The sequence below is a fragment of the Macaca nemestrina genome, chromosome 5, assembly GCF_043159975.1.
Source record: "Macaca nemestrina isolate mMacNem1 chromosome 5, mMacNem.hap1, whole genome shotgun sequence".
Classification (NCBI taxonomy): Eukaryota; Metazoa; Chordata; class Mammalia; order Primates; family Cercopithecidae; genus Macaca; species Macaca nemestrina.
Window position 1 is genome coordinate 6,093,779 of NC_092129.1, and position 23,161 is coordinate 6,116,939.

Below are 23,161 nucleotides of genomic sequence, written 5' to 3' on the forward strand. Positions count from 1 at the left end.
TACTCATAACAAAATAAGAAATACTCATAAACATTGCAGCCCTTATTTCTGAAACTGCCTGGTCCTAGATAGTGTTTATAGCTACTTTCTTCCATTACTCATTCTATATTCCCTTTGCCCTCTGGGAGGACCACAGCCTGTTGTTCAGGGTTCTTTGCCTGTAGGGTGACCCAGACCCTCATTCCTGAGGGGCCTGGGTCATTAACAGTCCTGCCTGAAAGGGGTTGTTGGTTTTCCATGGACTTCAGTCACAGGGCATGGTGGTAGATGCCCTAAGGGGCATTCTACATTCCAGTCATGTTCTTCCTAACCTCCTTTCTGTAGCCGAAAAGCAACCAGGTGTCTAGGTGGTTCATTAGGACAAGGGGCCGAACCAAAAGGAATAACTAAGCCTTTGTTCACTTGCTGGGACAGTGTAAACAAGAGACACAAAACGGTGCTGGCTCCCCAGAGGTGCTGGCTGTCAATCTGCAGAATGGCACTGGGTGAGAGTCAGATGGATCAGCTCAGATGAGGGGTGCATTTCACTGCTGGGAAGTCTCAAACAAAAGGCTCCTGCCTCTTTATGGGCCTGTTGGCTGGGAGAAGGGCTAGGTATGGGAAAGTACCGAAACAAAGGGGAGAAAAGCACGTCTTCCAGGCCCCCAGTAAAAAGGCGGCTGAATGGAGGTGCCTAGACAAGGAAGGAAGATATGTGAACAAGCATGGCTGGCCCAGGGGTCAGGGAAGCCTGAGTCCTCAACTGCAACTCCTTCCAGAAAACTGCAGTGCACTGACTGTGCAGCAACCATGTTGTATGGTGGCGTCAGTTTTTCTCCATGAGGGCTGCCAGGCACAACTCTGTAACTGCCTATGTTGGACCTGAAAGATCACACAGAGGATTTGGGCCTGGAGCCAGATTACCCGATAGTAGCAGCTCCATTTCCTCTTGGCAATCAGGATCAATCACCCCAGCCAGTACTTTGCCTATTGATTCAGAGGCCTGAGGAGCCCAAAGTGGCTGGGTGGCAGTCTCAACTTCCAGTTCATTGGAGCCATTGTGTCTTCTGATAGAAACATTCCTTCCTTTGAAGGACCAGCAGAGCATAAGGTTGTGGGAACAGGAAGTGAACATTTTAGTAGTAAATCACCAGGAGTAATATTAGGGGGTGCCATTCCTATTCCTCCCCACCCTTGATTCCTGGACCCATGAATCCCGGCTATGGGAGAAACGGTATCATACATTAGACGCCAGTTTAGTACATATACAGTCTCCCACAGAACATTGCCCCAGCCCTGCAAGATATCTCACCTAAACCTACCTGCTGCTGAGACTTCAAATGCCATTTTTCTTTTCTGTCAAACCAGCTATTTCAGGATATGGGGACATGGTTTGAACAGTGAATTCCATGATGATGGGTCCATGGTCATACCTCATTTGCTATGAGGTAAATTCCTTGATTAGAAGGGATGCCATGTGGAATACCTTGAAGTGGTATCATTTAGGGCCCACTTGGATAATACAGGGTAAACTCCTCCTCCCAGGATCTTTCACTATCATCTCATCTTTTGCCATAAGGCAAATAAATATTCTATGGGTTCCAGGGATTTGACGTGGGTATCTTTTTGGGAAGTGATTTTTGGCCTCCTAGAGTATCTGACTGTTTTACTTGCAAACTTTGGCGAGGCAGTAAGACTGAAGAGGTAGTAGAGAATATACGGTAAAGAGGATCTGTAGGCACACTGATTTGTTTTGAAACATAGCTCAGGTACACGTTTGCTATGTTAACTTTGGCAAGTGACCTAACTTCTTAATCCTCTTTCCTCTTCTGTAAAATGAGGATAGTAAGAATAATTTATCTGGATTATTTTGAAGATGGATTTAGTAAATGGAAAATGATTAGTATACTGCCCCACACATAGTAGGTATTCAACAAATTCAGACTAATGCTATCACAAGCAACTGGCTAAGAAAAGCTTTGCATCAATCAAGCAGCTGTGGAGGCCGGGACTTGGTGGTTGACACATATGGATATGTTTTGTTTGTATTTATAAAAATTTTGAGTTATTTGCCACATGAAGAAATACTGGTAGGACACACAGGAAAACATACTTGTGTGTTTTCTTGGGGGAGAAATCTGGTGGGAATGAGACTTCTTAATATATATATTTTATATTGTTTTAATTTTTGAATGTGTAACAATTTGAAAAGGACCACTAAATAAAGAACTTCGAGGGATAAAAATTCATAAATAGAGGGTCATCTATACTTGTCTTGATTAAAAAACAAGACAAGCTAATAAAATACCCAGAGTAAAACTGTTGTTTTTTTGTTTGTTCTCATGACCCTTGAATCCATGGTGTTTCTTTTGGTATATAGTTACATTTTTTCCTTTGAGTTTAGTGAAATTTTTATATATATATACATTTTTTCTTAGCAGTCTTCCACTTAAATTTCACTGGTTGTTTTCATTGTGCATTTAAACATAGGTAAATTTATTTTATTTAGACTTGACAATTAGATCATTTGATGTGAACAACTGTACCTTAGAAAAATGTACTTAATTTGAAATATAATCCTGTTATTAGATTGATATAGAAGTCATATGCTTGTAATGATTTTAAAAATATGCTTCTGCATACTTAAGAAGCTCTCACGATACAGTTTTTATTTTTCCATTGGTTGTGACTTTTGATTTTTTGGGCCCTGTATTTCCACTTACCTCATTAAGCTCCATAGTGACTACTCGAAACAGCCTACATAGAGAAATGTGCTGTTGTGGTGAATATCTGCCTTCAAATATTAGCACTTTACTTCTGTGGAGAGCTGTATATTTTTGAAAAGAATTCAGTTTGTTGAAGCTTCATAAAAGCCCTGGGAAATAGGTGGGTCAGGCATCTCTAATGTTATTTATCTTCATCTGTTCTATGTTGTCTACCAGCTTAAGTAAAAGACAGGGACCATGCTTTTGTCATTCTTAGATTTCTAGTATCTAGCATGTTGTTAGTGCTCAAAAATAGTTACTGAATATACAAATAAGCATACAGTCAGATAAAGAGATAAGAAAAATCACTAAAACCACATTTGGTGGCAAGTAAATGAAATAATCAAAACTAGGATCCTTGTTGTTAGATGTCTAATCCAGATGTTCCTCTCACAACAACTGACTGATTCATAGTCTCTGCTTTAAATATGAGATCAGTTGAGGGCTACTTAAATCCATTGTGCCAAAGAGAATATATTAATCCCCGGTCCGAGGAGGATTTAGCACTTTTGTCCACCAGAATAATCAAAATTCTCAAATTGTAAAAACCTCAGAAACACATAATGAGAAATTGTTTTTTTCTGTTTATCAAACTTTTAAACAAAATGCTTATGCTTACCTGTCTTAGTAAATTCGACCTGCTCCAACAAGTACCACAGACTGGGTGACTTTTAAACATTTATTTCTCACAGTTCTGGGGGCTGGGAAGTCAGAGACCATGGTGCTGGCTGATGCAGTTCCTGGGCAGGGCCCTCTCTCTGGTTGGCAGATGGCTGCCTTCTTGTAAGAGAAATGTTTTGAGAGACAAATCCTCTCTTTCTCATTTCTTATTAGGGCACTAATCTCTCAGCTCTTATGAGGGCACTAATCCTGTCAGTGAGGGCTCTACCCCTCATGACCTAATTACCTCCCAAGGACCCCACCTCCAGATACCACTGCACTGGGGATCAAGGCTTCAACATACGAATTTTGGGGGGAAACATTTTGTCAGTAGCACTGTTCTTCTGTCAGAGCATGGTGAGGTTCTAATTAGTATTAAATGGCCTAAAGTATTCTTTTGGAAAGGAAAGATTTAAGTTAACACCTGAATATTTTTTATGAGTGGTAAGGTTAGAATGGAAACTTGACAGATTTTCTTACCTCATATTTTCTCCATCATGTCACCATAATGGATCTAAAAAGGAAATTAATGTTTATTTCTATCACCATTTTTTCTAACTTTAATGGGCTAAAATTTAACAAGTCAAAAACTGAACTTAACATCTTCTTTCTCATTGGGTAGGACACTTACCATCTTCTTTCTCATTACACCATATATACGTGAGTTTGAAAGCTGGTACTTATCTTTATTCTCATTCACCACTCTCTCCACATTCAGTCCATTCAATAAATCCTGCTGGTTATATTTTAAAAATATCTCTTGGCTACATCACCACTACCCTATATGTGCACATTACTTTTTCCTTGAAACTAATTGTTGTCACTAAAGTCTGATGGATGTTTCAGAAACTCACAGTAAACTTACTTGAGCTGGAATATAATCAGGACCTTCCACTAATTGACAAGAACCAGCCTTATTTCTACCTCTTTGCCTCTTATTTAAGCTCTGGCAACATCAAACTGTTTGTAGTCCCGTGCCCTTCTTGCATCTCTACCTTCTCATGCTGTCATCTCTGGAAATTCCAGACCATTTACTTGCTTGCTTAATTTCTTCTCATGAAGGCTCAGCTCAGGTGTCATTTCCAGAAGACATACCTGACCCGTTCCTCCCCATGATTCTCTCCTGACTCCAAGTATTGGGTTCATTTATTCAAACATTCATTAATTTAAATATGCATTGAGCTCCTACTGTTGACCAGGCGCTGTTCTAAGTGCTTGTGATACATCAATGAACAAAACAGAAGAGCCCTGTCCTTGTGAATTCATGTTTTCTAGTAAAAGAAATGGACAACAAATAAAAGTAAATTATGTAGGATATTCGAAAACTTAGAGTGCCACAGGAAAAATGATGTAGAACAGAGTGAGGAGGGTCAGGAGTTGGGGCAGTGGGGGCTGGGAGACAACAGTATTAAATACCATGTAGCTCTCATTTGAGACAGTGACATTTTGAACAATTGCTTGCAGGGGTGTGATGTAGACACCTGAGGAAAGAACAGTATTCCAGGCAGAGGGACAAGCCAGGGAAAAGGCCAGGATGTGGATGTATGCCTAGTTTGTTCAAGGTGAGAGATGTCATGAGGAACAGGCCATGTAAGGACTGGCCTTTGCTGTGTGAGATCAGGGGAAGTTGGAGGGTTTTTAGCAGAGCAGCAACATGATCTAGCTAATGTTTTCACTGGGTACTAGATTGAGACCAGACTATAGATGTATGCAGGTTAACCAGTTAGAAAGCTATTGCAGTAGCCAGATGAAGGATGATAGTGGCTTGAATTGATGGTGTTGACTGTGGGGAAGGTGAAACATGATTAGGTTTTGGATGAATTTAGAAGTTTGCAACAACAGGACTGCTTAATGGTATGGATATGAGGTATGAGAGACGGCAAAGAGTCAGGGAGGGCTTGAATCTTCCCTGTCATTCTCCCTAATCTTGTGCATGTAACTGGTCATCTAGTCTTGTCAGCCTGCCATTTAATTATCAGTTTTATTCTACTACTGTTTCTCAACTGCACTGCTGCAGTGGCTGACTAATGGGCATTCCTGGCTTCAATCAATCCTTTCGATGGGAGTAAAGAGCATTCTAAAATCCACATCTGCTTATATCATTCTCAAGGTGAAATCCTGCGTATTTCCATCCACCTACAAATAAAATTCTGAAGTCCTTAGCATGGCATACGTATCCTTAAACTGCCTTTGCTTACTCTGAGCACCTATCCTCCACCTCTTCCACATGCCTTTTATCATATGTAATTTTTGAATTTCTGAAAAGGTTGATCCTTCGTGCCTTCTTGGGAGGGTATGTGCTGTTCCTCCTGTCTGGGATGCCCTTTCCATCTTGTCTGTTAGTGGATTACAAGGCTAAATTTGGGTGTCCATTTGTCTGTGAGAAGCTTCTCTGACCTTAGTATCTCACCTAGTCTGTTGCTTTTCTTCCTTTTCCTATAGACCTCATGTACAGTGATTGCACTTTTTATCCCACTGATTTGTAGCTGTTTGTGGTCTATCTTCCCTTAAGGGAAGCAAGCAGTAGTTTTATTTTATCATTATTTAGCAAAGGCCCAATACATGCATGATTAACTTTTGGGCAGTTGGGACAGTAAGGCAGAAATGGGTAGAAATAAATTGGAGAGACTGACTTTATATTATACCATGTAAGAAAAAAACAGAAAAAGAGTTTGGCGGCCAACAAGGGCAAATGCATTTAGTAGGAAAGAGTCGAGGTGTAGGTGTGGGTTTTATGGAAATCTTGAGGACCATAGGAATGGGGAGAATAGCTGGAGCTGAAGGTTGTTTGGGGCCAGATGGTGGAGATGCTTCCATACTCTGTTTTTCTTCTTTGTTCTGGAACAGTGAGGAACTGATCAGATTTTTTAAAATGAAAATCTGAAACAGAGTGTCGTTCTTTTGGTTAAAGTGGACTTTGCACCTATCATGTTGTTTCATTACGTTGTAGCATTTACAAAAGGTAATCTATAACAGTCAACAATACTTCTGGATTCTTTCAGGGAGGGTAGGGACTGTGGGGAGGAGTAAGTTTACCCTTACAGAATCTTGACTTAATTTGTCGTTGGGGGGAAAGAAAAAATCAAACAAAAGCTCTTGACAGTGCAGCCATCCAGAGAAGAAGAAAAGCTGCTGTCTGTTGAACTAAAAGAGATGCTGGGCTTCCCTTAGACTGAGGTTGGCAGCCCTGAGCATCTGGGCGATTCAGCCCACAATTGGGATATACGTATTTACCGGAAGTCGGTCCGGATTGAATAAAGAGGGAACTTCCTGCTTGTACTGAACTGAAGGTCATGGCTTATCCAGCGGGCGCTCCTGGTTCCTGTCTCTAGCCAGGGAGAGGAGAGACCCGTGGAGATGCCACAGAGGTGACCCCGTGCAAGGAACGGCAGGGTCCATGTTTAGAGAGTTTCCCGGGTTTCTCTGGTTTTGTGTATTTTCTATTGCGTCCTCTAGCTGCTGGACTCGGGTCTTGGGCCCTCCCCAGCCGTAGGAAGTTTCCCGCCCGTCCAAGGAAGCCCAGGCCGGAAGCAGGTGGGCGGAGTTTCTGGGGTGGGCATGATGTCATCAGAAGTGCCTGTGCCCACCTGTCACGTGCCACCTTGGCTGTGGCTGCTGATTGCATGAGGGCTGCTCTAATCCAGTCTTGAAGTGGATGGCGGCAGGGAGGCCGGGACTCATAGCAGGGAGCCCACGTGTGGGGAGCTCCAAGAGTGAGGGGACCTGGGGTGGACGAGTGCCTCAGGTGGACTCCAGAACCGTGGGTGTAAAGCCCATTGGCAGCTCCTTGGCTTGGCACCCAGAGATGGGGGTCGCCTGTGCCCTTGGGGGCGTGGGGCCTTTACAGCCCATTCAGCAGCTGAGTGGTCCCAGCTTCCTGCTGTGCTGAAGCCCTAGAAGACTTCTCAGAATTTCTTGAGTATGGAGTGTTGAGTGCTGCCCTGGAAGGTCTTGGAATGCCAGCTGGGCATGGGCTGGTCACAGACTTTTGGGCCCAGGGATCACTCCACGTCCCCCAGGAGAGTACTTCTGAGAGTAGAGTAGTGTGAAGGAAGATTGATCAGGAGCCCTGAAACCAGAAAGGCAAGTTGAGGGAGAAGGCTGTGCACTGGCATGGGTCTGCTCAGTTAGAGCACCTTTTGGCTGCGAGTAACAGAAACCCTACTTCAGATTACTTACACAATAGGGAAAATTTGCATCACGAAACACGAGCCTTTGAGGAAGGGCAACTCCAGGATTGATGGATTTAGTTACTCACACCCGTGGATCTGCTTCTTTACCCTTCCCACTTTGCTAATGGACTTTGTTTTGATGGTGGCAAGATCAGCTCTTTGGCTGTAGGCCTGGTATGCACATTGGAAGAAGAGTGGACTTTTCTGTGTGGAGCTAAACTAACAACTTTCAGGGAAGGAGAGTATTACCATGACTGATTTAGCAAATCAGGATTTATTCTGAACTGGAGATGGTGACCTTCCCTGAGAGGGAAAAATAATGGCTAACTGTCTGAACAAAGACAATAGCAGTGGGAGTGAAGACGGTTTAAAGGAGGCAGAAACACTGAAGGTACGATCGACAGAAATCAGTGATTTGCATTTAGGGATTGAAGAAGAGGGCGGATTGGAGGATGACTGGGATATTTAGTTTAGGTGATTAAGAGGATGATTTCATTTAAAGAGATGGGATATGAAAGAGGGAGGAGAAGGAGGAGAAGAGGGAGAAGATTCTAGTAGGTTAAGGTGTAGCCATGCTGAGAATTATCTGTTAGTTATTTGATTTTTTTGTTTTGTTTTTGTTTAGAAGCTAATGGTATAGATATAGAAGTCATCCACAGAGATGTTACAGTTGAAGAGATGGGGGTAGAGAAGACTTTGAAGGAAAAGAATGTAGAATGAGGATAGAAGAGAGGAAATCCCAACATTTAACAGGTGAGTAGAGGACACTAAGCCAGCAAAAGAAATTTAGAAGGGACATTCAGATAGACAGGAAGCAAACTAGTACTCTGTAGCTCTGTTTTGATCTGCCAATTCATTAAAATTATCAATTGATGAAAACTTTGTTTGGTTCACACCTTGAGTCTTTTTGGTGCCAACGTTCACTCAAGACCCCTACAATATCATTGACAGGGTTTCATTGCACCAAAAAAGTTTACAGTGTTTCATTCTGGATGGGTTAGTTTTAATGGCTTTTGAGGATTTCTGTGATGTTCTAGTTGGGTGATTTTTCCCTTTATTTTTCATAGGGTGGTTACATATTTGCTTTAGGCAAATTGATTATTGGCTAAATGACCTGCTTTACTATGTTATGTGGAGAAATTTCCAAGAAACTAAGGGATTAGTTAACAATATCTGATCCTACTGAGACCAAGGGAGATGAAGACTGCGATAATGATATTTAGCAATTTGGAAAGCTGGTTTAACCAAAAAATGATTTTCATGCAGTTATGGGGAATGAAATCATTGGGTGATGATTAATGCATGAATTAGAATTACGGACATTAAAATAAGCACTGGACTACTCTTTTGACTTTGATGGTGAAAGAAAAATAGAAGGTGTGTTGGGTTTACCAGGTGTGAAGGACATTTTGTTGTTGTGAATCATGTTTCAGGATTGGTGGAAGTATGAGTGTCTTAGAAATCTTTACATTAAAAGGGGCAAGGAGAGTTTGAAGACATGAGACATAAAGGGGAAATAACTAAGTGAGCAATTAAAATAACGAATCAAGAACCAAAAAAGAGAGCCAGCTGAGTTAGGAGAGAAGCTAGAAAGTGGGTAGAGGTTCAGAGAAACATTGCAGAGGAAAAATAAAGGATCCTCTGAGTAACAAAAGGCTAGGTCATGTGTCAGGGTGATCATGCCATGTCCAGATGCTTAGGAGTAATGGAACAGTCTTGGGCCGGCTGCTGTGGGATCAATATAGGGATCCATCTAAGAGACGGAAAAGAATTGACACGACTGCATTTTTCTCTAACCAGTTAGAAATGCAGGTCACAAAACTCGAATGATTAGGTTTCCCTAGTGTGGGGTGGGACTAAGCAAAGAATTCTGTGGTGCTTGCTGAGGTGTTATTGCAGTAATTGGCAACGGTTTTTAAACTCAATAGCAAGGCAAAGTTAATTCAAATGGGAGAGAAACTAGATGAACAGGGACCACAGTGTACAGTTGAGGGCAAATACCTGACTCAAAAGTAGTGAAAGGAAGAATGAGGTGTAAGGATAGGATGGTGTCATCAGAGAGGGGAATTTTGTCACAGGAGGGAGTAGATAATTTTTCTACTTATTCGTGGTTTATAACGGCATGACCTCTAACCCACATAGAGGAGGGAGCAAATGAATCATACCCTGTTTTAACAGGTAAGCTTGAGGGAATAATAAACAGTTATAATGTAATATCAGAAATCTATTGTTTTCTTAGCTGTATAACCAGGATGACAGTTTATGAGGTGTATTAGTTTGAGATACTTGTAAATTATGGTATAAATGCATTCTCACTTTTAATAAAGAGCTTTTTAATGTACAGTCTGAGCTGAGACTAGTAAGTAAAACTCTTACTTTTGTCATTTACAATGTGTTGATTACGTTGACCAGATTAGTTTTCAAATAGCAAGTGTGACATTTCTCTGAGTATTTTTAAGGTGTTTTAAAATGATTTTTAAGTCAAGGATAGGTTTTTTGAAGATTAATTTTGAGGTGAAATAGTTTTTATGAGACAATTTGTGTCTTTAGCAGATTCTCTTTGGATCCCTCAATCCTGAATTCACTGGTGTGACTGAGCTCCACTTGCCTGAGTGGCTGGAACTCTCTCCTCTGCCTTGTGTTTAGAGCTGCAAATATTGGCCAGCATTTGAAAGCAGTTAACCTATTCCCAATCCCCAAGCACCGCCCCCCCCCCCTTTTTTTTTTTTTTTGAGACGGAGTCTCGCTCTGTCACCCAGGCTAGAGTGCAGTAGTGCGATCTCGGCTCGCTGCAGGATCCATCTCCTGAGTTCATGCCATTCTCCTGCCTCAGCCTCCCAAGTAGCTGGGACTACAGGTGCCCGTCACCACGCCCAGCTAATTTTTGTATTTTTAGTAGAGACGGGATTTCACTGCCCCAGCACCGTTTTTAGTAGAACTAATATAAAAGGCACACATACATTTTCTAACAAATTGCTTTTTTTCTTTTTTTAATAAGGTAATGGAGTCAGTGTTCTGAAACTACAGCTTTGACATTTATTTGCATATGTAGGAGGGGAAGTGGTTCCCATATGCAGCTAGAACACCCCTTTAAAAAAACTCACTTTCTCTTAAGTTTGAATTTGAAGGCAGAGGCTTTTATTATTATTAATGCCATATGTTGGACGGTTTGTTTTGTTAATAAGTTGCTAAAACCTGCTTAGCTCCTAACTTTAACCTACACTCTCACAATTACAAACACCTTCCTTCCTCCAGGGTTCACACAGTAATGGCTGAAGTGCCAGGCACTATAAGCTGATAAGATAAGAAGCACATGGCACATTGTCATAAGCCAGGGGTCCCTACTGGGCCCGCTGACGCACACAGTCTTCCCCTGATGTCAAAGGGCCGAGAAGTAGCACCTTGGCTCTTTTCCCGAATTTTGTGCCAGAGCAGGGGAAAAGACTCTTTGTTTGAAAAAGCAGCTATTGAGATATTTTTTTTAATTACTTTTCTTGACCGTAGGCCAGATTCCTGTCTGTTTAAATGGCTTGGTATTATTTCTGAGTTGTTTGGCAGGAATAATGTTTGATAGCAAAAATACGTTTAATTCATTTATACATAACATTTCATGATCAGTTTGTTGCCACTTCTAAGACTTTGAATTTTTGCATTTTTTGGTGAGAAAGTAAGTGTGGCAAATTTGATGAAAGGCAGAGTTCAATATATCTCATATATAAGCTTTTAAACTCTGTCACCAGTATTTGGACAATGAACCCTGTCTTAATAAATCTATGAGGAGGGGGAAAGCTAAATGTAGACGAGGGTCATTTCAGTAACACTTAATGCCTGACAAGCTGTTTATCTCAATTACTTATTTGCATTTATACTGAAATATGAAAAATGTTAGATTCATGAGATGGAACTGTTCAAGACTAGTAGTAGTCTACTAATGCATATGCCAAACACATTCTCTCTACTGATAAAAAAAAAAAAAAAAATCCAGACATCATGAACATGCTCTACGGCCAAATTGTCATCATAGTGAAAAGTCTGCACAGTACGTTATTCTATAAAATGTCATTTAATTGTTTTATGGGCTCCTTATGAAGTCCTAAAGAATGAAGATAATTACAAACCTGTAATTTTATGGCTGCCTTGTGGAAAAGGGTAGACCAAAGTGCCTATATCAGGATGAAAGACCTGAAAATCTAAATAGCCTAGCGTATTATATATAAAACTTTTCGTAATTAATTATGAGATTAGCTCAGATTAGTGAAATATAGCCAGTTTTGCATTGTCATTTAAACTTGAAATTTTAACATGAACGCTACTTGAACAAAGTTGGCAGTGAGAATTGTGGATTACAATTAGCACTCTACAGAACGGTGAGACATACTGGAAGTAAAGCTAAGGATTACTGCTTTTTTGTTTGTTTGTTTGTTTGTTTGTTTGTTTGAGATAGGGTCTCATTCTGTTGCCCAGGCTGGAGTGCAGTGGCACGATCATGGCTCACTGCAGCCTCAACCTCCCTGAGCTCAGATGATCCTCCCACCTCAGCCTCCAGCGTTTCACCTTGTTGCTCAGGCTGGTCTCAAACTCCTAAGGCTCAAACAAGCCTCCAGCCTTGGCTTCCCGAAGTGCTGGAGTTACAGGAGTGAGCCACGGCACCCAGCCGAGTGACTATTTAATGTTTACATTTTTGTTACCAAGGAAGCAAAAGAAAGTATTTTAGTAGTTTAGAAATGCCACTGAATTGTTAAAATGACATTTTTGAATTAAGGTATTTTACAGAAACCGCTTTATAACAATGTCATATTGGATTTTTTGATGAATGTTTTGTTGACTAGGTATAAACTAATTTTTTAATACTTAGGTGGTAATAAGAGCTGCCATTTTCTGAATTTTTTAAAGCAATTTTCATGTATGAGGTGTAGATATTATTATCTCCATTTTCCAAATGAGGAAATTGAGGCATATTTCCTCATTTGTTAAGTGACTTATTTCAAAAATTCTGTAAATGGTAGAACTAAGAGTACCTTGGTAGTCATCGTTGATAATTAGAATTTTCTGTTTTCAATTAAATGCTGCCATAGAGACCAGAATAATAATGCCACTTTTCTTCAAGCACTAAACTTGCTTTCATGAAAAGATTAAGTATTAGGGAAGGAAATTAGAGTTTTACAGGTAATAGGTGACATACATACATGAAACGTTCAAGAAAGCGGAAGTGCCATGTTTAAATCTTTCTCTGATGTAAAGATAAGCGGACACAATTCTTCCGTGCTTCACTGCTCTGTGCAGTAAGTTCATGTTAGTAGGGTGCACAGCTTAGATGCCTGTGTTTCTACTCATAGTATTTCTTAGTCACTAGGGACAATTTGGCTCCTAAATGTTAAGAAAGAATTAGCAGCTGTTGAAGTGGAGGAACAAGATGTTTGACAGCAGCATAGCAAGTTGGGGGCTGTGTAACGAATGATCTGAAGTGGAACAGCTATAGTGTGAACAAGTGAATAGAAACTTTTGAAGTATTTGCAGCACAGCTTCAAACAGTGTAGCATGACTGTGGATTATCAGAAAATAAATACAAGCAGGTCAACTGGTACTAAACACTTATGAATGGGGATTTCTTTTTAAAAGCCAAATCAGTTTGCCTAAGAGGTGAAGTGTAATGCTTCCAAAGAGTGTCACAATGTGTTAAAATGGCTAAGGTCACAAATTAGAGAACTATCTCTCCAAGAACAAAATGTGAAGAGAACTGTCTTAGGAACTCTGGCCTGTCTCACTAAGATAACATTATCCATAGCAGTGATACTGACTCTCAAGCATAGGAATGTTTAGAGTATCTCATTGATGATGCCTAAGTGATGTGTAATTTCTTGTTCTAGTCTATTGGTGGGACTTGAATTCCTAGGTTTCCCAAGAGAATTGCATGGTGTGTGCTTCTCCAGTATTTTCATATTTATCAGCAAAGATCTAGTAAAATAAATAATGAAATCAATTGTTTTGTAAGGTAAGCAAGGCAGAGGACAGATGTGGTTCCCAGAGACTCAGGTTGCTGTTCTGCTCGCAAACAGCTGGAAGATTCGGTGTCATATAAGTGTCTTAGATGTGATCAAAATAATGAAATTACTAGAAGTAATGAAAGCACCTCAGTAAGATAATAGTTTTATCTGTCTGTTCCTTTGATTCTGAAACATATATTGAATGCTTAGTGTGTGAAAGTATAGTTGATTCTCATTATTTTTGAATTTTGTATTTGCTCATTTGCTTACTCACTAAAATTGATTTGTAACCCCAATCCTCACAGTGCTTTCACTGTCATTTGTGGACATGTGCGTGTGCAGAGTAAGGTTATGTACTGATTGGTTGATGAAAATGTCACTAAAGGCTTGTAGGAACCTAACCTTGTATTTCCACTAGGAGCAAGATTTGGTCAAGTATTTGCTGATTCAGTGTTTGTGTGGGCTTTATAGAACATAATGCTGCTAATAATAATAGACTGTAATTACTAGCACTCAGGATAAGATGAATAAGACGTAGTTTCTACTTCAGAGACCAGAGAAAGACTTCATATCAATGCTTAAGAAATTGATGTATGTCTTATATAGCACTGATTTTCTGGCAGACCCTTTTTTGTTGAGATGCCAGCTTATCATTAAAGAAAATCGAATTATTTCCTCTTTTAAAATTAAGTAGTGTTTGAGAAGATTGGTTTTGATTTTGAAAATACCATATAGCTTATAAAAAATATGCTGTTTTCTTGATATTAACAAAGCAAAATCATGTGAATTATAAAATTCAAGTGTGTATGTTTTGAAAGTATATGAGAAAATATCACTGTTGGTCCAGTATTAATTCTTACTCAAGGACTGTCCATTTGTTATGATTGTTTCTCCTAGTGGCTTGAGCTAAATGTAAGCATTAGGAACACGGTAGTGCTACAGTTGCTTGTTTTAGATATCAGATCGGATTGATGGTTTTTGTTTTTGTATGCTTATTATTTTTGACACAATATTTGTCCAATTATTAAAAGATTCATTCTGCCTTTTAAACAATTTTAAGTCTACATTTTTTTCAGAAAGGAGAGCATGAGTTTTGCTAGGACTGCCTTTAGGATAGTAGTCATATTGGATTAAGGATTCACCCTGTGGACCTCATTTTACTTCATCATCTCCTTTAAGATCCCTTCTCCACACAGAGTCACGTTCTGAGGTACTGGGGGTTAGGACTTCAACACATGAATTTTGGAGGAACACAATTTAGTCCATACCAGAGAAGAATGTACATTGTGGTTTCTGTCCCAACTTTTCTTGGCTCTCCATTGGTTAGAACGGGTAAAAAATTTTTGTGTAGCTTACATTCTAAAGTTTTTCCTGCTTAATTTTTTCCTCTCCAGAAAACAAACACTTTTGGCACTTCCAATTTTTTTTCTTTTTCTCTTAACAGCAAAGAACATATGTGGGTTTATGCAGCTTGATGCAGTCCTGAGTTTCCTTCAACATTTATTGATAGTGCCTACACACAGGGAACAGTAAACCGGAATGAGAGTAGGGAGTAACGTTTCCTGTGAAGCATTCTTCCTTGCTTGAAAAAACAAATTTTGGGAGGAGATTTAAGAAGAGGGTATGAGTTTAACAAGACAAGAGGAACATTTCCTATAAAGAGACATGAAACAAGCAGTTTGAACGGAGGGAAGACTGTCACAGGCTGTGAAGGTAAACAGAAATAATTATATTATACTACAAATTTGAACATAAGAATTTCGGGAAGACAGAAACATTCAGACCCACAGCAGTCACTTAAACAATGATGATATCAAGGTTAATTGTTAAGCACATTGGAAAGGTTGGAATACGTTCTTTGAACATTGACACAGTCTTACAACACTCGTGCAAAAGAAGAAAGAATAATAAATTCATTTCTTGATGTGGAACCCAGGACAAATGATGGCAATTACATGGGCTATTCACACTGTGCATTTTAATAGTCTCAATTAGGGACAATTTAGATTATGTCCTTTAGTAAGGAGAAAAAAAGGCCCCTACAACAATGCTGTTCAAGAGAAATGTAACGTGAAATAAAGATGACAGATGTAAGTTAAAATATTCTGGTAGCCACTTTAAAAAGTAAGTGAAATTAACTTAATAATAAAATGGACTTAATTTATTCCAGAATATTAGAATTTTAGCTTCTGATTATTAAATAATTATTTAATGAAATATTTTACAGTCTTACATTTGTACTGTTGTCTATGAAATCCAGTATGTATTTTACACTCACAGCACATCTCACTTTGGAGTAGCAACTTTTTAAGTCTCCAATAGCTACTTGTCAGTAATGGCTATTCTGTTGAACAAGCATAGCTGTATAAACTTTGTGACTTTCCAGAATAGTTTCTTTTTCATTTTCTCACCAATAACATTTTCAACAGCAAAATTAGCATAAATTTCTCTTTACTTCTTCACAATTTCTTGGATAGATTTATTCTTACTGCAGATCTCAGCAAGCTCAGCATACCTTTGGTTTTTGTTATTAAATGAAGAACTTCCACCCTTTAACTTAAAGGAACTACTTTATGGCTTCTCTGTGATGTATCTGAATTGCCGACATCACTACTCTTGCACTTTGGGGTTATTATTAAGTAAAATAGGGGTGACTTGAACACAGACACTGGGATACCATGACAGTTGATCTGATAAGCAAGATGGCTACAAAGTGACTGAGGGATGGGGAGTGTCTATAGCATGGAGAAGCTGGACAAAGGGATAATTCATGTCCTGGTTGGGACTGAGCTGTACCATGTGAGATTTTTATCATGCTACTCAGAGCAGTGCACAATTTAAAATTATGAGTTGTTTACTTCTGGAATTTTCCATTTAATATTTTGGACTGTGGTTGACTGTGTGATTAACTGAAACTGAAGAAAGTGAAACCGTGGATAATGAGTGGGGGCTACTATACTTAGTTCTTTTTAAAAAATGCCTGTTGAGTACCTATTGTGTGCTGGGCACTTGGCTTAGGGCAGATGTTATAAAGGTAAGTAGAGACTCTTAGCTTCCAAAGAAATAAGAATTTTGAGGTTAAAGCAGATAAATAGATTATCAGCAATAAGATAAGCTGAAAGATGGAAACATAATAGAAGGAGCTTTGGATTTGCATTCAGAATGTTTTGATTTTGATTCTAGTTTTAATGCTTTTTAGACATGTGACCTTGGATTATTTATATCTTGGAACCCCTTTATCCTTATTGGGAAAAGACCAACAAAATGCCTGATTTTAATAAGCACTCTATAAATTATATATATATAAAATATATATATATATATTTTAAAAAGTATTGAGAGAGACAAAACACCTGATTACTGAGTATGTTAAGTATATGAGGAGAGATTGGGAATGGGTTTCATAGTAGAAATAATAAGCAGGTGTTTACAGGGAAGTTATCAGCGAAGAAAAGGCACTATTAGCAGTGGAGTAAGTGTGCATAAAGGCATAGGACAATAAACATTGGTTGAAGAACACTTTGACAGTTTTTCTAGGTCATTTTCAGCCCATGGCTATGTATTTTTAAAAATCAGGCATAGATTTGAATGCCATTTCCACAACTTACTAGTTGTAAGTAATTTTGGCTTCCTTGACTGAAAAAATAGAGATAATAGTGAAAGCCCCTCTTGTGTGCCCTTCCAGTTTCTAACCCCTTAAAGTAACACTTTTCTGACTTCTTACAGATAGTGACATTTTTCCAACTTTAAATAAATAGAATCATGCAGTATTTATCTTTTATGTCTGGTTTTTGTTCAACATTATGTTTGTGTACTTCACTGATATTATTCCATGCAGTTCTGAATAGTTTATTCTCATTATTGTATGATACTCCATTGTGTGAATATACCAAGTGATTTATCTGTTCTAATGTTGATGGATATTTGGTAGTTTCCATGTTTTGGCTATCATAAATAGTGCTTCCTTGAATATTGTAATAATATATATGGCTTTTGATGGACGTAAGTATGCAGTTTTAAGGGTGTAATTTCTGGGTCATAGAATATGCATGTGTTCAGATTTTTCAGTAGATCTGCCAAATAATTTTTCAATGTGATTGTATCAATATAGACTCTTACCAATAGTGTATGACAGTAAGGATAGGGATTTGGACTTGCTCATTTTTTCATATTTTACTTACCAGAGTTGAGTTTGCTTTTTAAAAATATGATTATGATCATGTCACTGAGATGCCTAACAAAGCCCTTTAGCAGCTGTTGGTTGCCTTTAGAACACAGCAACTGATGACTTATCAGGCACTTTGTGATTTGTCCTGGCTTTGGAGATTTTGGAGATTTCCTGTCCTATGTTTTCTGGCATTCATTTCCAGACACTGACCCACACTGTGACCTTTGCCAGAGCTGCCAAACTATCTTCCAGAGTACCATTTCACATTCACACCAACAGTGAATGAGATCCTGTTGTTCCACATTCTTGCTGGCATTTGGTGTTGTCAGTGTTCTGGATTTTGGCCATTTAAATAGGTATGTAATGGTATCTCGTTGCTTGAATTTGCATTTCCCTCATGACATATAATGTAGAGCATCTTTTCATTTGCTCATCTGTATATCTTTTTGGATGACATATCTGTTAATGTTTTGGACTTCTTTTAATAATCAGGTTGTTTGTTTTCTTATTAATGAGCTTTAGAGTTCTTTGTCTATTCTGGGTAAGTCTTTATCTGATATGTGTTTTGCACCTATTTTCTCCAAATCTGTGGCTTGTCTTTTTATTCTCTTGACAGTTTCTTTTGCAGAGCAGAAGATCTTAATTTTACTGAAGTACAACTTATCAATTCTCTCTTTCATGGATCGTGTCTTTGTGTTGCTTCTAAAAAGTAAATGACATGCCCAAGGTCATCACATTTTTTCCTATGTTATTTTCTAGGGGTTTTATCAATTTGTGTTTTACATTTAAGTCTATGATCCATTTTGATTTAATTTCTGTGACTGGTTTAAGGTGTTTGTCTGTATTCATTTTTTGTCATGTGGCTGTCCAGCTGTTCCTGTACTATTTGTTGAAAAGATTATCGTTTCTCTACTGTATTGCATTTGCTCCTTTGTCAAAGATCAGTTTCATGTATTTATTTGGGTCTGTTTATAGGCTGTTTCATTCCATTGATCCATGTATCCATTATTTCCCTAATAACCACATGGTTTTGATTATTGTAGCTTTATTGTATGTCTTGAAGTCAGGTATTATCAGTCCTCCAACTTCATTATTCTCTTACAATATTGTGTTTGCTATTGTGAGACTTTTGTCTCTCAATATAAACTTTAATCAGTTTTCCAGTAACCGCAAAATAACTTCCTGGCGTTTCTATTTTGATTGCACTGAGTGTATAGATCAAGTTGGGAAGAACTGACATCTTGACAGTATTGAGTCTTCCTATCCATGAACATGGAGTATGTATCCACTTATTTAGTTGTTTGAGTTTTTTTCATCAGAGTTTTGTAGTTTTTCTCCTATAGAGTTTGTATTTATTTTGTTAGATTTATATGCAAGTATTTCATTTTCTGTGTGCTAGTGCAAGTGATACTGTGCTTTTAATTTCAAAATCTACTTGTTCATTCCTGGAATATTGGAAAGATGCTGATTTTTGTGATTTAACCTCATATGCTAAAAATCTTGTATAATCGCTTATTAGTTCCAAGAAGCTTTTGTTGATTTTTTAAAAAAATTTTCCATATAGACAATCATGTAATCTGCGAACAGTTTTATTCCTTCCCTAACCGTAAACCTTTAGTTTTCTATTCTTGTCTTATTGCATTAGCTAAGACTTGTAGCTCTCTTTTGACTACTTTATGAATGGAATATCTTTTCCCATCCTTCCACTTTCAGCCTATTACCTATTTTCGTCTTTGTATCTAAATTGGATCTTTTATAGACAACATATAGTTGAGTTATTTTTTAAAAACCCATTCTGCCAATTTTTTGTTTTTTAATTGGAGATTTTAATCTATTTACATTTGAAATAATCAGTAAGTATGGAGTTACCCCTGCCATTTTGTTTTGTTTTATATGTTTATGTTTTTTTGTTCTCCATTTCCTCTGTATGCCTTTGTGTGTGTGTGTGTATGTGGTTTTTGTTTTGTTTTGTTTTGAGCATATTGTTTTTGTTAGTTTCTCATTTCCTTTTAGGTTTTTATAAAATGAGTATTCTGGAGTTTACAATTGACCCATTAAACTTACAACAAATTATTTTGAATTAATATCGACTTAGCATTAATAGTACAAATAGTCCCTGAGTCACAGTGGTTTTACTGATTATGTTTATTCTTTTATAGCAGTGCAAAAGTGATACACATTCAGAATGCTTCTTGACTTAAGATGGGCCTATGTTTGGATAAACACATTGTAAATTGAACATTTTTTAAATTGAAAACATACTTCCAATTTATGATATTTTCAACTTAAAATGTGTTTATTGACATGTAACCCCGTTATAAGTGGAGGAACATCTGTATACAGAAACTCTGTTCTATACAACTTTGTTCCTTCTCTTTTATTTTGTGGCTATAAATTATATTTTTACATCTGTGCTCAGTAACAGAGACTCTTAATTTTTGTTGTAAGCATTTGGTTTGTAGATCACATAAGGATAAAAAGAGGAGTTACAAACAAAATACAGTAATACTGGCATTTGTATTTGCCCATGTAGTTGTTTTTTAATCAGTGTTCTTTATTTCTTAATATTGCCTTGACTTACTGTGGTCCTTTCTTTTCTACATGAGGAACTCACTTTAGCATTTCTTGTAGGACAGGTCAGTTGGTGACAAACTCCCTCACTGTTTGTTTATCTGTAAATTTCTTAATTTCTACCTATATTTTAAAGGGTAGTTTTGTTGTATATAGAATTCTTGGTTGGCATTTATGTTTGCTTTGAATGCTTTAAAAATGTCATTCTATTGCCTTTGGCCTGCATAATTTCTCCTGAGAAATCAGCTGTTAATAATAATTTCATTGAGGCACCCTTTTATGTGGTGAGTTGCTTCTCTCTTGCTGCCTGCAAGGTTCTGTTTTTGTCTTTGTATTTCAGCAGTTTGATTATAACATGTTTTGTTGGTGATCTCTTTGCATTTATCCTCCTTGGAGCTCATGAAGCTTCTAGGATGTTTAGATTAATGTCCTTTATCAAAGTTAGCACTCTTTGACTATTGTTTTTTCAAATAATCTCTCTACCCCTTTCTCTTTTTCTTCTCCTTCTAGAAACTCCTGCTATACATATTTGGTAGGCTCGATGGTATCCCACAGTTCTTTTGCACTAGTTAAGACATGTACCACTTTTTTGGTTATGATATGTCTGAGATATCTTTTTTCATCCTCTCAATTTCAACCTATTACCTGTTTTTGTCTTAGTATCTAAATTGGATCTTCTATAGAAACATATAGTTGAGTTATATGCAATGATTCTCTTAGGCCTTGTTAATTTTTCTTCGTTCTTTTTTCCTTCTGCTTGTCCATCTGTATAGATTCACAGTATTTACTTTCTGCTTGTCCATCTGGATAGTTTCAGTGTACTTACCTTCAAGATCAAAGGTGAAGGATATGTCACCAGTAGACCTGTCTTGTAAGAAATGCTGAAGTGAGTCTTCTGCCTGTGCGTATCTGCTGCTGAAACTGTCTAGTGAGGTTTTTAGATAAATTATTGTTCTGTTCAGCACCAGAATTTCTGTTTGATTACTTTTATGATTTCTGTGTCTTTATTGATATTCCCAAATTTTGAGACAATAATCTTTTGGTTTCCTTTAATTCCTTGTCCATGATTTCCTTTAACTCTATGAGTATACTTAAGACAACTGATTGAAGTATTTAGTATGTTCCAAATGTGCTTCTTCCAGGACACTTTCTGTTCATTTTATGTGTGTGGGTGAATTGCCTATACCATCTTCTTTGCATGCTTCATAGATTTTTGTTGCAAACTTGACATTTTGAATATTATAGCTCTGTAAAACAAATTTTCTTTCTCTTTATTATTTTTGTTTCTTACTGTGGGTTGTAGTTGTTTAATTGTTTAGTGAGTAATCTATTTTTGGTGTCTGTTTTAAACTACTTAATTGCATTCTTTGTTCTGTGTGGTATCAGAACTCTCTGTTATTTTAAATTTGTTTAGTTGGTGTGTTGATAGAGATTTTATTGAATATTTAAAGCCATAAAAGGAAGGAATAAAAATAAAATCTGTCCATCTCTGCATATTGGCTCTGAGTTAGCAAAGTCCTTCAGTGCTTAGCTAAGCTTTTCACAGCTCTGCCTTAGCCTCCACTTCCTGTTCTCTCACTGAGGCTAGACATCAGCCAGAGGTAAGAATTTGAGGATTTAGTATTTTCTCAGGTCTTCCTTGAGCATGTATCCTTCCCCAGGCATGCATTTGGCTTTCTAAATTCTCTTGTATATGCCAGAGCTTTCAATGCCTTACTTCCCCTCAAAGAATATCTCTTCCAAGCTTTTCTTTCCAGTGTTTCAGTATGTCTGTTGTTGGCTTTAGCTGCAGTCTTTTGCCCTCAGGTGAAATGTTATCAGGATTACTTTCCATGTAGCCACCCTTCTTTCTGAGAGAGTTCTGAGTTAGGTGAAGTAAAGTCATATACTTAATGTCAGACAGATCAAAATAGAAAACCAGACTCTTTGAGAACAAGATCTGCTCTCTTCCCTGTGAAATTAGAGATCAAGTTCCCATGCTGGGAATGTGGACTGCCATCTTCAAGATTTCTGCTGACCCAGGGGGTTGGAGTGGGGCAAAGGTAGATTAAATGCTGCAAAGGTCTTTTACTGTTTTTAAGTTGCCTATTTCTGTATTCAGTATTTGCCTGGTTGCTGTAAACATTGGACTGTTTTCCGGAGTTCTGACAAAGTTGATTTTGACAGTTTTAGCTTGGTTTTTGGTGTTTTTGTGGAAGGATAGGCCCTTTGAACTCTCTGCATTGTCATTTTTTTTTTTTGGTTATTCTAAATGCTTTTTGAAAGTGACCTGAGTTGATTTCTACTTATTCTCTTAAGCTTGAATGTATTGGAGTGAGAATTACTATAATCCTCCCATGCAAGCATTCCATAGATTATTCAAGAGGTGCAACATTTCTTTATTTAAAAAAACATCGTTAGTTCTGTCCAAAGTATTTCCTCTGTGCAATGTTTTGTACCAGAGAGTTTATACTAACCTATCAGTATATTGTAGCATTAGATTCAAGATATGTCTTGATCATCAGTAACCCTATGGGACTCAGCATTTCATTTGAAAGCCACCAATGGACTTAAGAAGGGCCAGGAGGATTTTTTTTTTTTTTAAAATACATAGTGTCACTCTATCGCCCAGGCTGGAGTGCAGTGGCGTGATCTCGGTTCACTGCAACCTCTACTTCCCAGGTTTAAGTGATTCTCCTGCCTCACTCAGCCTCCTGAGTATCTGGGTTTACAAATGCATGGCACCACACCCAGCTAATTTTTGTATTTTTAGTAGAGATGGGGTTTCACCATGTTGGTCAGGCTGATCTCAAACCCCTGACCTCATGATCCACCCACTTCGGCTTCCCAAAGTGCTGGGATTACAGGCGTGAGCCACCGTGC

At 38.1% G+C, this 23,161-nt stretch overlaps 1 protein-coding gene across 9 annotated transcripts in view; it reads left to right on the forward strand.

The window, feature by feature from the left end:
* Positions 1 to 23,161, forward strand: part of LOC105487544 (phosphodiesterase 10A) — a 661,304-nt gene that overhangs the window by 411,175 nt on the left and 226,968 nt on the right. For 2 of the 9 annotated variants that reach the window (XM_011751005.3, XM_071096235.1), the window contains exon 2: positions 8,202 to 8,329. The exons of 5 other annotated variants lie outside the window; for them this stretch is intronic. In XM_011751005.3, coding sequence (XP_011749307.1) covers positions 8,293 to 8,329 — 37 coding nt within the window. In that variant the 5' untranslated portion in view covers positions 8,202 to 8,292. Of the gene's footprint in view, positions 1 to 8,201; positions 8,330 to 15,170; positions 15,274 to 15,828; positions 16,595 to 23,161 lie in introns of those variants that run through there. 2 more of the 9 variants (XM_024794661.2, XM_071096236.1) reach the window with 2 other exon arrangements.